The sequence below is a fragment of the Mytilus trossulus genome, chromosome 1, assembly GCF_036588685.1.
Source record: "Mytilus trossulus isolate FHL-02 chromosome 1, PNRI_Mtr1.1.1.hap1, whole genome shotgun sequence".
Classification (NCBI taxonomy): domain Eukaryota; kingdom Metazoa; phylum Mollusca; class Bivalvia; order Mytilida; family Mytilidae; genus Mytilus; species Mytilus trossulus.
In genome coordinates this window covers 62,146,898-62,163,812 of record NC_086373.1, presented here as the reverse complement: position 1 = coordinate 62,163,812, position 16,915 = coordinate 62,146,898, and the positions used below count along the sequence as shown (strand labels likewise).

Below are 16,915 nucleotides of genomic sequence, written 5' to 3'. Positions count from 1 at the left end.
AGTTCGATATCCCTAACACTAGTATAGTCAGAATCATAAAACATATTAATGCCATTCCAGTTTACCAAAAACGAGTACCAAAAACGCAAATCGGTACGACATTCATCGGTCAAATATATTTTGTCTTTGAGATCCTTGACAGTTGTTGATAAATATATTAGGTATGAGACAAAAGAACGACCCGGAATTATAACCCGCATAGCAAAATTTAAATGCCCTAACAATTGTAGAAGTTCACGTTTAGTACAAGATTGTCTGTTTAAAAACTTCTTGATAAATTCACTTATGCGACTTGTTTTATCTAAAGGCAAGCGGGTCTCCATCTTTTCCGTATCAAGTATAATACCCAAATATTCGATAACTGTACAAGGGCCTACAACCTTGTGTTTAGCCAGTGGAATATTAAGTCTTTTAAAAAGAGTAGTCATTAATGCCATAGTTCTCTCTGCGCAAGAATCAGGTTTATCTATAGTCAAGAAATCGTCTAAAAGATGAAATATATATTCAATTTTGTAGATATTAGTAGCAATCCAACAAATCGCTCTGGATAAGTTATCGAAAATAATTGGCGAGCTTCTACAACCAAACGCTAGTCTATTAAAGAAAAAGTATTCTTTACACCATTTAATGCAAAATAAATGCCACTGGTCCTTTCTTATACCTAATTGTTTGAAAGCGGCCTCTATATCGAACTTTGAACACAATGAAAAACGACCTAATTTTCGTATAACTTTGATCGCATCATCTATTCTGACATACGTCATTGAACAATCTTCCTTACTGATCAAGTCGTTAATACTACAATTATCATCATCGTCATGTGGGGCTGATAAATCCAATATAAGACGCTTTTTCGTGGAGTACTTTCCGACAGCAAGTCCCAAAGGGCTGACTCGATAATAGTTAAACGGTGGAATTTTATACGGACCTGACAAGAAACCTTTTTCACATTCTTTGTTAATAAGTTCCCGCACAGATAAAGGTTGAGAGCGAGCAGAAAAGTTATTCTTACATTCAAGTGTCGGTAAATCAGTACATTTAATCATAGTGTCAAAACCCTCGTTAATACCACTACAAAGATTATTAACAAAATTTATATCTGGATGCGTTTGCAATAAATCACGTAACAAGTTAACATTGATAGGTGAATTTTCGATAACAGGAATTGTTACTAGTCATTTTGTATTTTCGTTGATTGTAGTCGACCCTCTAGAAGATTTGTTCCTTTGAGTATCTTTGTTGCAGTTAAAGGCGGAATGAAAAGCGAAACAAGAACTGCAAATATGAGTTAAAGAACAACCCGGTCTGGCACACCCCCTTGCCGTGTTATAGTTATTGCAGACCTCTTTCCCATCGTGCAAAACTCGTGTTCTGCCCCTCCTATCGACGCGATCGGAAGATGGTCTATTCCTCGGATAAGTACTACGTTCTACTGATTGAGAAGAAAGAGGGCAAAAATTTGTTCCGTGATCAATAGCGTAACAAAGTCTACAAACTTCTGGCCTTGCATGAGGTGCTAAAAGCGTAAGCATGTCATTGTCTTTAACTCCCCAGTCAAATTTAACTTTGAAATCGCGAAGTGCAGTTGCAGCTTTGGCAGCAAAAAGCTTATGATATTCGTAAAATTTTTTTTTTTTTTTTTTTTTTTTTTTTACCGTAGCTAGATTCAATTTGTAAAATGTTAGCTAAGTAACAATCTAATTCTTCATTGCGTTGAGGAAAAACCCTACACATGACGCGTTTATATTTGCCAAAAGCGCAAACGAACTCTTTAATAGTGAGTGTTCTATGTAGCCGGATATCCTTTTTTCCTGGCAAATTAATTTCAAGACCACTGCTAGTAAGTAAAGTACTAGCTGCCTGAACGGATTCGTAATCTTTCATGAGTAATCCGGCTAAATTAACGTCCCTACCTTCAATAATTTGCTTTTTAAGCGCTGGTGAAATTATATCCAAAAAAGGAACAGATGATGACGGCACTCCGTTAATAGTAGCTGTAGATGTGTTAAGGGTGGGATTTATCCCGCAATCGCTTTCACTAGGAGAAACACCGTACCATTTGTATAATGAAAACACATGCTCATCTGCTGTGTGCACTTGTTGAAATCTATTTCGTCTTGTATCTTGTATATTCCCGGAAAAATCCGCTGATAAAGAAGTATTAGAATTATTCCTATTGGTGTTAGAATTCATTGAATCCCTTAATCCTATAACAACTTCTGTTAAATTTCCGATCAAAAGTGGAAGCTCATTAGACGAATTACTGGTCACATTAGGTAAAGTTGGCGAGACTTCCTGGTCTTCATTTGACAATTGTTCAGGTTCGGAAACTGATTTGAGATTATCAAAATAAATTTGTTGTAACACTGTTTTACTTAATTTTGAAGTAATGTTTATTCCAATATGTGTCAGTTCTTCCTTGAACTTCTTAACTGTCCAAGACGAACAGTCACTTTCTTGTCTGCTGATTTCAATTGAATCCGGAGAAAACCGACTTGTAGATTTCCTTTTTCTCCGAGAAGCCATAATGTTAAGTAATCCGTAAAAACATTCAAGAGTTAAAAACTAAACTTTGCATATGATTATTTTTGGTAAGACAAGAACTGCTAACGAAACTGATCAAAAGAAGAAGACAGCGTTATCTATCAAAATAATTTCAATAATGATTATTTTAACGCCTATGGTCTGACCGCTATCTGACTGCTAGGCTATAAAATCTCGACGAGACACAGAAACAAAAACAATCACCCGAAAGTCGTTATGGATCATTAAGAGACGAACTTCTCAAACAAGCAATAAAATGCAGCTGTCGAAACAATTATAAACCAAATTATATGCTATATATTCAAATAATTTAACATTTGCGATTACCACATTCACAGTCATTTATATCAGCAAGTTTATATAAGAGCCATATACATCACAAACTTCATAAGCATATTTTAATAAACTAAACCATGTAAGAGAGGTTATTTTAGATAGAAAATCTTGTTCTTGGCGAAGAATAAATAAAATATGTTTCACGTTCAAATACATATTTCGAGTTTCCAACAAGTCAAAAATTTCGACTTTTCAAATAGTAAAAATTTCAAGACTTTAGAAAGTCAAAATTTCGGGATTTTAAAAGTCAAAATTTCACGTTATAGTCAAAGTTTCGAGATTTTAAAAGTTAAAATTTCACGTTATAGTCCAAATTTCGAGATTTGAAAAGTAAAAATTTTGACTTTGAAAAAAAAGTTCAATGCCAATTTTATTTTTTCTATGTCCCTAATGCGCTTCCGTAGATATCTTAAATGTCACCTTAAACTACCAAAACATGTTTAAAGGACGTCTAGGATTGCATGTCTTGACGACCTTATTTTTGTTTTTCAGTATTATGTTATTTTTCTCAACAGCCAATCGGTCTATCGATATTATACAAATAAGTCAATATCTTTAAAAGAGGGACGGAAGATACCAGAGGGAGGGTCAAACTCATAGATAGAAAATAAACTGACAACGCCATAGATAAAAATAAAAAGACAAACAGGCAAACAATAGTACAGAAGACACAACCTATAAAACAAAAGACTAAGCAACACGAACCCCAACAAAAACTAGGGGAGATATTAGGTACTCCGGAAGGGTAAGCATGTCCCGCTCCACATGTGGCACCCGTCGTGTTGCTTATGTTGAGTAATATGCTGCCCAATGTATGTATCTCAGTCAGCAACTGACAGGCAATGATCCATCAATATTTAATAAATAACGTATTTAAATCATTAGAACTCTGATGACCATTTATAAGTCATCAGCTGTATAAAAAAAAAAAAAAAAAAAAAAAAAAAAAAAAAAAAAAAAAAAAAACAGGAATAATTTCCCCTATCTATCAATATTGGTTAAACCGTTTAAGTGTTTCTTTTTGTGGTGTGCATAAGAAATCATGTATTATGAGCATGCACGGTCCGTGTAACACTTATCAATTCAAAGTTTTAAAAATTTTAGATTTTTGGAATTTTGATCAAAGTTTTAAAATATCAAAATTTCAAATTGTGTTAAAGTTTTGAAATTTTGAAATTTTAACCAAATTATTAAAATATCAAAATTTTAAATATCGTTTATAAATTTGATATTTTAGAAACTTGATCAAACTTTTAAAATACTTAACCTAACGTGAAATTTTTATTATTTCACTTTTTAACAGTTTAATTTTTTAAATGTTTGCTTAAAATATCAAAAATATAAAGGGGCGACACGAGGGGTACCTGTAATCACGGATATAAACAAGGCTCTGATGAGAACTATTCTTAGTTATAAATAAATAGCATGAAATATATCAAATCATTCTTAATAACAAAATAAATAATGAAAAGAAGAAGTCGGTTTTTTTTTTATGAAACATATTAGACATCACATGGGATAACAGTATCCTGAAATTTTAAGGTTGTGTGCATCTATCCAAAAAAAATATAATTAAACCTATTTAAACCGAAATCAACTACGTTGATTTAAATCTCTTATATAAGGTTTAGCGTTTGAGATAAATAATTCAAAGCTATTTTGTGTTCCCAGTGCCCAAAATTTAGAAGTATCAGTGAAAAATGACCAACTCGAAGTAAACCATATAGTATTATTCGCCTTTTTGACGTTCCTGATGAAGGAAGATCCAGAAAAAGCGCTTCGGTCGCATACAACTTAAAACGTTTTCTTTTCTTAGTTTAGAAATTTGATCAAACTTTTATAATATTAAACCTAACGCGCAATTTTGATTATTTCACTTTTTGAAAGTTTGATTTTTTAAATGTTTGCTTAAAATATCAAAATAGAAAAGGGGCAATAAGAGGGATACCTGTAAAAAGCGAAACGAAATAAAAGCGGAACGAAACGAAACAATATGAATTAAAAGCATACTGATACTTAAAAGTTTATGTATGAAATAAAACGGACATTTGTAAGCGGTGAAAAATTGGATGACAAAATTAATATTTCTTAAAAGAAGATAATCTATTTAAAAAACAGACGTACGGCTCTGATATTGACCATTTTACCTGCTGGTTTTATGATACTGAATGATGGTGTCCTAATTAAGATTGTGCTAGTCCACAGTGTGGGAGGTTTTTAATATAATCTTATTTACGCTGAAATTAAGACGGTACTAAGATCCAATATCAGCAAATTGGAACCAAGATACAGTTACAAGGTATCTACAAAAACTCATCTTAGATGGATACCAGAATATAAATTTTGCCGGTTTTTGCGCCAGACGCGCGTTTCGTCTACAAAAGACTTAACACTGACACTCGAACCAAATGAAGTTAAAAAGGCAAATAAAGTCAAACAAAATTGAAAAGGCCAAATAAAGTAAACTTTTAAATCCAAAGTATAGCTCTGGTTTTGTAAAAGTTGAAACCTTTCATATCATATATAAACGTATTATTTTCACGAGCATTCATATTTATGTAATAGTTACCCCTGTACTACATTAAGCACCCATCTATCCAGTTGTAGGTGCCGGCATTTTGAAAGTTGAAAATTGTGTTCAAAAGTTTCTATCAGCGATAAATGGTAATCTTCTGGGGAACCAATATTTAGATAGTCCCTGTTTTTTTACTTGATATTACCACTAGGGGCTTCGATAATGGTACATTAAACTATTCTGATCCCTAATTTGATGATATAATAGTCTGTGCCAGCAGAGGACAAAAGAAAAATTATCCATGCCTTTTAGTGTTAAATTTTGAACCAGACAAGTTGATCAATAGCGATGAAAAACTTAATAAAATTGTTAGTGCCTCGACAAAACAACCTCACCCCACTTTAAAAGTTAAATGGTTGCTCCCTTAAAGACAACGTTTGGACTGGTTATCATACACGTAGCTCCATTATAGGTTCTAAATCAACCACTGTTTTATAATAGTAAACAAAAGGAATAGATTTTTTTGTATTAAAGGATATTATTGTCCCGTATTTGCATTTTGTTATTTGGGTATTTTTAAGTTATCGTACGACAATCGACTTTGAGCAAACTAAAAGTACACATGTACATACAGTCAGAATGGGGCGTGCAAAGAGAAGCCACACTGTCAGCTGCATGATGGTTTTTTTTCCATTTTTGGCCGTACACTTATTTTGCTCTCGAAAAACCAATACAATGTAAAATGCTGAATTTTAAGTAAAGAATTCACCTACGGAACGCTGAAACTGAAATTTGAAATTCAAGAAAAATAAGAACGAAACAATTAAAGAGGTGTTTGACCAATGTGAAGTTAATACATATCTAAATCCATCTATAAGGGAAACTTTGTCCTCGGAAGTTGAATCTTACGTTTCTTCGTAATTTGTATGTAAACAACCTATTTTAAATTATCGATTTTTTTTGTTGCCAGTGAGAAATATTTCATGAATGTTCCGTAACAAATTAGCAATAAATGCAATAGGGAGAGAGTGTGCATAATGAAGACATATAAAACCTTTCAATTAGTTTATAAGTTGAAGTCTGAAGCTGGCGTATGATAGTAACTGCTAGCCTTATATATATAGTAGTCCTTTGTTATTTTATTATCATTGTCATGTTGATTAGTTTCTTAGTTTGTTTCCTATTTTGACATAGGACTTGTATTTCCTATTAAAGTGCGTTTTACTGTTCGTATTACTGTGTGTTTTTCATTCTTTATTGACTAGAGGTATAGGGGAGGGTTGTGATCTCACGAAGCATGTTAAACCCCGCCGCATTTGTGCGCCTGTCCCAATTCAGGAGCCTCTGTCCTTCTAAGTCTTGTATGATTTTGATTTTAGTTCATTGTTTTATTTCGGAGTTTAGTATTACGTCTATAATCACTGAATCAGTACATTTTTTTGTCTAGGGGCCAGCTGAAACACACCTAGCACAACTTTCATTGCAACGCTATATATTAAGTATTCCTTCCGTATCATTTCTTGGAACTGAAATAAATCATAAAAGGCAATATATTATCATCATGGCTTTTGCAATCGATAAACAATAAAAGAAAACGTTTTAAGTTGTATGCGACCGAAGCGCTTTTTCTGGATCTACCTTCATCAGGAACGTCAAAAAGGCGAATAATACTATATGGTTTACTTCGAGTTGGTCATTTTTCACTGATACTTCTAAATTTTGGGCACTGGGAACACAAAATAGCTTTGAATTATTTATCTCAAACGCTAAACCTTATATAAGAGATTTAAATCAACGTAGTTGATTTCGGTTTAAATAGGTTTAATTATATTTTTTTTGGATAGATGCACAACCTTAAAATTTCAGGATACTGTTATCCCATGTGATGTCTAATATGTTTCATAAAAAAAAACCGACTTCTTCTTTTCATTATTTATTTTGTTATTAAGAATGATTTGATATATTTCATGCTATTTATTTATAACTAAGAATAGTTCTCATCAGAGCATTGTTTACATCCGTGATTACAGGTACCCCTCTTGTCGCCCCTTTATATTTTTGATATTTTAAGCAAACATTTAAAAAATTAAACTTTCAAAAAGTGAAATAATCAAAATTGCACGTTAGGTTAAGTGTTTTAAAAGTTTGATCAAGTTTCTAAAATATCAAATTTATAAACGATATTTAGAGTTTTGATATTTTAATACTTTGGTTAAAACTTCAAAATTTCAAAACTTTAACACAATTTGAAATTTTGATATTTTAAAACTTTGATCAAAATTCCAAAAATCTAAAATTTCAAAACTTTTTAAAACTTTGAATTGATAAGTGTTGTACGGACCATGCACATATCGTTACAGACAAGTTCCAAATTTAAGAGCAGTGTTTTTTTCAATTTCTTTTTATGTTAAAAACTACGAAAGACCGTTATGAACATGCTTGAAATATTCACCCTTCGACGTTTAGCAGCTAAGATATATCTATAATACTAAAATTACGAAGTCCAATTTTTCAGCCGTCATCACGTAAAAACGACGAATCAAAGAATTCAACTTTATATATCACTAATATAGTACAAAGGTGTAGATTGAAAATTACACCACTCCAGGCCCTTTTGTTTTCCACGTAATTAATATTGCCAATAATTAAGAAGTTCCGGGTCGAGTCCGATACCGATACCAATAGTATATTCACCTGTTACCTATTACCTAATCTGTACGTTCCACATCTGGTAGGCGCACCACCAAACGGTGTATTCAGGGTTAATATGCTATATACACGGGTCATAATCACAGGGTTGACACTACTTAATTGTGAAATAGCTACTTATTGTAGTATTTTAATCAGTAAGACTTTCTAAGATAACAAGGCTGAAAATGAGGAACAGTTTTCAATTTGTTAGTGGGCATACATGACGTAAAACAGCGAATCAAAGAATTCATCTTTATTTATAACTAATATAGGACAATGTTGTTGATTAAAAAATACTCCATTCCAGGACCTTTTGTTTTCCAAATAATTAATATTACCAATAATTGATAAGTTCCAGTTCGACGGGTTCAAACAGAAAGATTTGAAAGCAGAGAAAAACTGTGTATCTTATAATCGGCATGACTTTATCAGATGACAATACTAATATTAAAATAAGGCTTGCGCATAGTTATATACCTTAATTCAGTCATGGACCCGCGATATCACGGGTGTGTTCTAGTATAGTGATACTAAGAATGAACCATAGATTGCAGTGATATTCGTTACATCTAAAATATTAGATCAAAACAGCATTAATTATTTATCATGCAGTAATGTATGAAGATTGACCATTGCTTTGAATATATGACTTGATGAATGTACTCAGTCACACAAAATGAAAGAGAGGATGTTTCAGTTGTTTATCTAAAGAAAACGCTATTTAAAAACTTTATTTTGTTAAATGTGTAAAATATTTAGACATATATGTATACATATATTAACTTTTTACTCCTAAGTAAGTTAAAACCAGATTTGTGAACGTTTTGATTTTAATGGTTGCATTATAACAGTGACAATTTCAGCACTCAAATCGGAATTCCATGTACTTTTAGAGTTATTAAAGTTAAGATATGAAATAAAACGGTTTTTCTAATTGAAAAGAAGACTCTGGGGCTGCAAAATTTAAATTTAATCGATTTGTTTGTGCACGATTGCATGCAAGTTCCATATATCATAAATGAATTTTATTAGAATATTTCATTCCATCAAATCTAAAAGAATTATCAAAATTAAATCAGTTCGCTTTATTTTATTTAGATTGCTTAGAAATAAGCTTCTCTTAATTATCTAGTCAATTTATCGCCTGCTTATTTCAGCGTTCAAGATAACAACACACACAGAGTTCTATTGATATTAGACAATAACTCCAGTTCATATACGTTTTCAATATTTTGTGACACTTGGAATTAAAATGGAATTAGTGTTTGTTAAGCAGAAAAGGAAATTAATCTGCATATGCTGCCAGTGCTTGCAAAACCGTATTAAACAATTCAAGAACAAGCTTTAATAAATCTTCACTTAAAGTACAAATATTTATAATCTTAATTTTTGTAGAATGCGTTCAAAATTATAGTAAAAATTAATGGTACAATTTGACAGAGAGGGTTGGTTTTGAAAGTAAAACGCAAGATGTATTTTCTGGCTTTTGTGTTCTTGTGTTTCCGTCTTAATGACATATGCACCTCATCATTTTTCGGACAGGTCTAACGCCGTTTTAAACATAATAGGTTTAGTTATATTCGTACGTTGTTTTACTATCAATTCAAAAACCAACTGCCTTATTTATGATTTATAAAAGACAAAAAAAGAAGACATCAACAAACGATAACTACTGAAAAACAGGCTCCAGGCTTTAGAAAGGAAGATAAAGAATGTGACAGGTTTAAATATATTTGTTGGTACTCAAATTGTCTCTCAGCCTAGGAAAATGGTAACATAATATTGTAAAATTCAGTGGATAATACTTGCTGTGTTTAAAACATTACCAGCAGAATGAAGTAACAAATACTAGACATTGTTGATATTGAAATGTGAAAGGAGAGAGTTAGCACTCAAAGATACAATTAGAAATTTTCAGTAAAATTGTGGGTATTTTTTAAAACACTGACACAAATAACACTTTCCTGGAACTAAACCATTTTTATTCAATAAATTTCCAACCCACTTTTCTGCAAAAAGTTCCTTCTAAAGGCGTAATCTAATCATCAATTTGAATTGTGAAGCAGCATAGTTAACTTAAATGTTTAAATTGTTATACATTTAGAAACATTTAAACTTTCAATAAGACAAATACCGATAAAAGTTTAAAAGAATTTAAACTTTCTCATTACATAATGAACTTTTTAAAACTTACAGAGTCGGTGAAATGCTAGAACTACTGCTGCTCGAGGCCGAGGTTGAGCATATCGTAGAAGAACAAGTGTTTAACGAGGAACCAGTACAGCAAAATTCATTTGACGCACATTGCAGATCTTGGTAGTAATTGCTGTTATCAGTATAGCTGCAATTAGTCGTTGCCATAGCAAAGAAGCATTTTGTCTATTGTCTGAAAAGGAGCAAGAAAGAACATTATTTTATTTTTATATTGACCTGCTTTTTGGCTTACCTACGGAAGCCGATAAGGGCCATTCAAAAAAAATATTTTATGTCGTTATTACGACATAGCATGTCGTAATTTCGACATAACATGTCGTTATTACGACATCACTATGTCGTTATTTCGACATAACATGTCGTTATAACGACATCGCTATGTCGTAATTTCGACATATCGTGTCGTAATAACGACATCACTATGTCGTAATAACGACATGTTATGTCGAAATTACGACATGCTATGTCGTAATAACGACATCGCTATATTTAAAAGAATATGTATTATGATTGGCAAGAGACTAAATGACAAAGAAATTAACAATTATACGTCAACATAATGTCCCCGATAATTATAAAAGCCCCCGCATCATCATGGTCAGCTATAAAAGAGGGAAGAAAGCTACCAGAGGGAGAGTCCCCGAAATGCTGTGTGGCAGACAGTGTTATTATTCAATTATTAGCTCCCTTGGTTAAACTTCAAATTTCATATTTAATGTATTCTATTGTTAAATAATTTACATGAAGCTTAATAAGTATATATTTGTTATTTGCATAGCTTTTGTTATTTGAATTCATTGGTTAAAGATTTTTATTTATATTGTAAAATTTAATATTTGCATCGTCGCAAAATCTTTGGTTACCTTCTTTGGATACCTTCAGTGAGAAACTTATATATGTTTTAGATACCATTTAAGATTATCATGACCCGTAGTGTTGGGGCTGTACAGTCAAACAAAGTCGTTTAAATTAACAAGTTACCGGTAATAGAAAAGCTATGCAGTCACACATGTTGGAAGAATGAAATGTGAAATAATTAGAGAACTGAAATTGTACAACCAAGTCAAGCCAAGCACCTCCTTTTAAATAAGCGCAAATTACATGCCTTCTTAGTATAAGGGTGTATTGAAGTATTGATAGCTCTATTTCTACTTTCAAAAGTTGGGCACGCGCGATGTTCCTACAACCCCTAGGATTTAAAACAGAATCTTCGAAATTTCATCCGCAAAACAAAATAAAAATGTTAGAAAACACGAACCAATATTAAAACAAATTCAATATATGTTTCGAATTATGTTTTTACAGCTCTTGATCATCTCCTAAGTAATATCTAGTATATTTGAGGATTAAAAAAAGAAAGCTATGTGAAAAAAACGGATGTCCCCATCCAACGTTACATTTATGAAAAACTGTTTTAACTTTTATGTACAGTGATCCTATTTCTTATTCTCTGATCTTCTTAATTCTTGACAGGAACAACGACATGTGTCGGTTCTTTTGGCGTTGAAGCCGTTATTTTACCAAATTTCATTTGACTCGACTGCATATTATAGTAGAAAATGAATAAAAATAGTAAGACAATAATAATATCTAACAAAAGTACAAATATTTGCCTCATGTGAGTTCAAATATTGCTGATTCAATAAAATCTTCTTTACACAGTCGTTTTTCAAAGGGTAGCCATTTTGTCCAAGTTAATATTTCATTTTTCAAAGCAGTTAAGCCGTATTTTTTTTATAATTGATCAGAACAAAAGTTAAATATACGAAGAGTAAAAAATGCCAAGATTCTTTCCTTATTAAATACATATTTGGGTCTTAAAGGAATAAAATGCTTCCATACATTACAAAACGGTAGCCAATTTTTCCAAATGTCTAAAAACGTCTAAAATCCTAAAGACACTAATTTCCGACGGGTGTTAAATGTGCTAAAGTTTCAATTAAATGTTTATGATAATTAAAACAAATCGTGTTATGAAATTTGGAGAAAGAAGTTAATGATTGCTGCCGAAAAAAAAATTGTGCATGTTGCTTAAGACTCCGCCTGGGGAAATAGGTTCGACAGAGAATAAATTTTGCAATTTTTATTAATTGTATAGCTTTTAACGATTTATTTAAAAGAATTTGGAAATGGGGGGAAATCCCATTTTGTAAAATAAATTGAAATTTATGTTACGGAAGTACTCCGAAATAGATCATTTAAAGTCGTCACTTCAGTTAGGTGCAATCACCAATATCAAAACACTTAATACCAGTTCACGGAATGTTTTACTTCGCGATTTGTCCTGCTATTTCGTGATGAAAGTAATTCCTGTACTAGCGAAGCCGGAACTTTTCGTCAATATAAACTTGTGCATGAAATGGAGGTAATTGAAAGACGAATCCCAAACAGCAACGAAAACCGTTTCATCGAATTAAAAAAAAAAACGGGATTATATTTTTGTTTGCCGTTTTCGCGGACGACCCAGGAGTAGATTACTATATTTTAAAATGTATATATCTGAAGATGACTTGGGAAATAATTCACAAGCCAAGGTTCAAGTAATTGAAGGGGTGTATTTCGACAACTTATGTGTCAGGGAAAATACAATTCTATTCAAATTTAACCAAGGGTAAAAATGTTCGATTTACTTGCAGAGTGTCAGATATATTTGTATTGGGGATGAATTAAGATATAGAAATTTTACAATGACAGATGACATGCAACTTGAAAGTTAAACATCCTATGATAAAAAAAAATATGAAAACCGTATACATGTACTTCAGTCCCATCTTTCCTTCCTACATTACTTGCGACAGTACTGCATTTTAAGTTGAAATAACTTAAAGGGTAAACATTATTATATCGATTTCCACAACTCGAGATAATTTTTTGATAAAATGACATCACAAAACGAACAGAACCAGAATCAACCAACAATATAAAAAACCGAATAAAACTTGCAAAAATTAATCGAAGTCAAAGACCCTCTTCGACGTCGCATTTTAAGTGTAACGTGTTGTGGGAATATCGTGCCCAACGTTTGAAAGTAGCATTAGAGCAATTGATACTTTATTTCATCCTTATTACAAGAAGCCATGTAGTATACGCTTATTTTGAGGGAGATGGGAAGCTTAGCTGGCAAGTTGGGCTTGCATTTCCACATAGTAATAACTACCTTATCTGTCTTTACAGCCATTTGACAAACGTTAATTTATTAACCTCAATTGTTTTTGTAGAATATATATGTTTCTCACTGAAGGTATTCAAAGAAGGTATCCACAGATTTTGCGACGATACAAATATTAAACTATACAATATCAATAAATATCTTTAATTAATGAATTCAAATAGCAAAAGCTATGCAATTAACAAATATATATTTATTAAGCTTCATGTAAATTATTAAACAATAAAATGCATTAAATATGAAATTTGGAGTTTTACCAAGGGAGCTAATTATTGAATAATAACACTGTCTGCAACACAGCATTTCGGGGACTCTCCCTCTGGTATCTTTCCTCCCTCTTTTATAGCTGACTATGCGGGGGCTTTTCTAATTATTGGGGGCATTATGATGACGTATAGTTGTTAATATCTGTGTCATTTAGTCTCTTGACAATCATAATACATATTCTTTTATATATAGCGATGTCGTTATTACGACATAGCGATGTCGTTATAACGACATAGTGATGTCGTTATTACGACATGATATGTCGAAATTATGACATAGCGATGTCGTTATTACGACATGTTATGTCGAAATTACGACATAGTGATGTCGTAATAACGACATATTATGTCGAAATTACGACATGCTATGTCGTAATTACGACATAATTTTTTTTTTTTTAATGGCCCTTATCGGCTTCCGTACTTACCCTCCCAATGGTCCACTAGAGCTTTTCCCATCACTTGCCGTTCATCGTTTGGCGTCTTCCGTCTTTGTTCCCTTCTGCATAATGCATGCATTAAACGCGTAGGATATTCGGAACATTATAAAAGTGCAACCAAATAATTTTACCATGATATATTATTACAATTCTAATTCAGAAGTTTATAGAAATTAATGTGTGTGTAAAATCAACCAATTCAATCACACTGAATAAAGGGAAGGACTTGTGTATTAAATTGGAAGATCAAAATAATGCACACGGTAAACACAAACGTCAAAGAACTTATCTAAGATAAAATGCACGAAATTGTGCCAAGATCAACTAATTTATTTTATTGTTTTAGTTGTTATTGGCTTTTGAACTAGTTGACTGTAACTGATAGATTTCTCATATCTGTTCTGTGTGTCTTTTTTGTTGCGAGGGATGTATAATAAATTCCTTTCCAAATCCTATCTGTGTTTTTGTGCAAGATTTTTCTGCTTTGTATTGATCTCATGACTTAAGCCCATTTTAACTGATTTTTAAAGTTTGTTCTTGTGTCTGTCATGATCTTGTGGTTAAGTGGTTGACGTTAGTTCATGTTTGTCATATTTTTCTGTTAATTCTATTGTTTTACATAAGGGCATCAGTAACCCGTGACTGCTATTTTGCGATATCGACATGTAAACTGAAAAACTCATAATTTCATATATATCACATTAAGAATTAGACCGAAAAAATGTATATTGATATAGGAAGATGTGGTGTGAGTGCCAATGAGACAACTCTCCATCCAAATTACAATTTAAAAATTAAACCATTATATTGACTGTTTACGTAGAGATGTTTAGTTTCGTAATACAAGTTAATTAAAAAAAAGTATGTGATAATTCCCACGAAAAGTTGACGCACCGGTAGACTTTAACAAAAGCTCTTTTTTATCCAGGAAATGAAGTTAAAACAGCTAATGTTCACATTCTGACAATCATAATGTCGTTTCTGACACTTTATTTATCAGAGGTATGGAATGACGTCTTACGATCGATAAAACAGTTCTCGCAGCAATCAATTATTCATAAATAGATATCATTTGTATTGTGATAAATCTTTGAATTTAAAATGCTATATAAAATCTTTACAATCAGGAAGACTAATGGTTAAAACAAAATAGTCTTTTACGTCTATAGTACTAACAATACTTCCTCAGACTGTTTTAAGCATTAATAATTCATTCATATGAAGGAAATTGTTTGAAAGTTTTTTTTATTACCAATATTTCCTTGTTGTAATTCTCCAGACTTTTAATTGAGATTTCGAGTTTCAAATTCCAATATCTCTTACAAAAATGTTTGGATTGTTAATGTTTGTCGAAAAAAAGAAACTGAAATTGATCAATCAGTCTTCGAAGAACATTTTATTGAGATTCAATACCTGTTTTTCTTGAAGTGCCATCAATTAGTTTCAATTTACAACGAAACATTAATTATAGTAACTCATATCTGTAATTAAAGTGATAATTTGACTGAAAACAAATCACCAGCAGGAATATAACTCATAAAATCGCATAATTTACAAATGAAAAGTGCATTCAAACACGTTTCATCTTTAATCAACTTCAAGAGAACATAAATGTTTTAAACATGAATTTTACTTGATGCTAAAACTCTAAATTTGTCTGCAAAATCAATTTTTAACACAATTAAATCAAAAGTAAAGTAATATTCAACCCATTGCTTTACATAAAGATGTAGAAATCAAAACTGAAAAGCTTTCAGAACACTTTTTATGAAAGCTGTCAATCACTCCGGAAATTCGAACGCACAGTTGAGCATACATATGTACATGTATTATGTAGAAACATTTCACATGGGCGATGCTGTCTTAATGTAGAACCAAGCTGCGGTTAGAACTGATATTGAGTCCAAAGTCCTTTGATTTTTTACCGTAGCTAGAGTTAATTCATATGTTTTGCGTCTGCTTGTGATGCGAAACATATAAGGGGACAAGTAGTATTACAGTTTTCCTGTTTTAAATTTGTTTGCCTTTTGTGTAACCAATCAGGTAAAGGAATGCAACTAAGAAGCGGTGTGATGTAATGTAAAGGTACACATGAGCAAGAGTTAGTACACATTTTTTTTAAGTCGCGTCCCATGATGATCATCTGCTTATGATGCGCAGTTCTCTACAATTGTACGGGTTTGAAGGACATAACCTAATTTTTTTTCAAATTGTCACAGCATATCTTACTTATTGGAAGGTCAATGTACGAAACCTTTCGAATGTTTCGAATTTCTCCATTGGTCAAGGTAAAAATAAAAGTGACAGAAGTGTGATTGTACAAAAAGTACATGAAGCCCGCCATAACTTAGCTTCTTCAGTCTGGAAACTCGTTAGTTCAATTACAGTTGTCTTTCTACAATCTTCACGCAATGTATTTGACATACCTAGCAGATCTTTAATAGTGTATGTCAAAATAATTCCAAGTCTAACTCGTAAAAAAAATGTTATTCCGTAAAACGTTATTTAAATGTTATTTGCTCTTTTATTTTCATTATTTTATTTATGGACATTTTCTAGTCAAAGACGTATCTGACATAAACAGACACATTTCGTATTTAATCATCTTTTTTGGGGCAAACCGGAGTGCCTCAGTAAAACAGGCGAAGAGATAGACTTTCTATTATATCATTTTAAACTTTTACGTGTTTTATATAGAATATTGTGATTTTTATTTCACTTCCGCAATAATTAAATTTCT

At 31.9% G+C, this 16,915-nt stretch overlaps 1 protein-coding gene across 1 annotated transcript in view; it reads right to left on the bottom strand.

The window, feature by feature from the left end:
* LOC134681161 (uncharacterized) overlaps nt 1-16,915 on the bottom strand; it is a 37,019-nt gene that overhangs the window by 7,490 nt on the left and 12,614 nt on the right. Inside the window, exon 2 of the mRNA XM_063540627.1 lies at nt 10,281-10,472. Coding sequence (XP_063396697.1) covers nt 10,281-10,447 — 167 coding nt within the window. The 5' untranslated portion in view covers nt 10,448-10,472. The remainder of the gene's footprint in view (nt 1-10,280; nt 10,473-16,915) is intronic.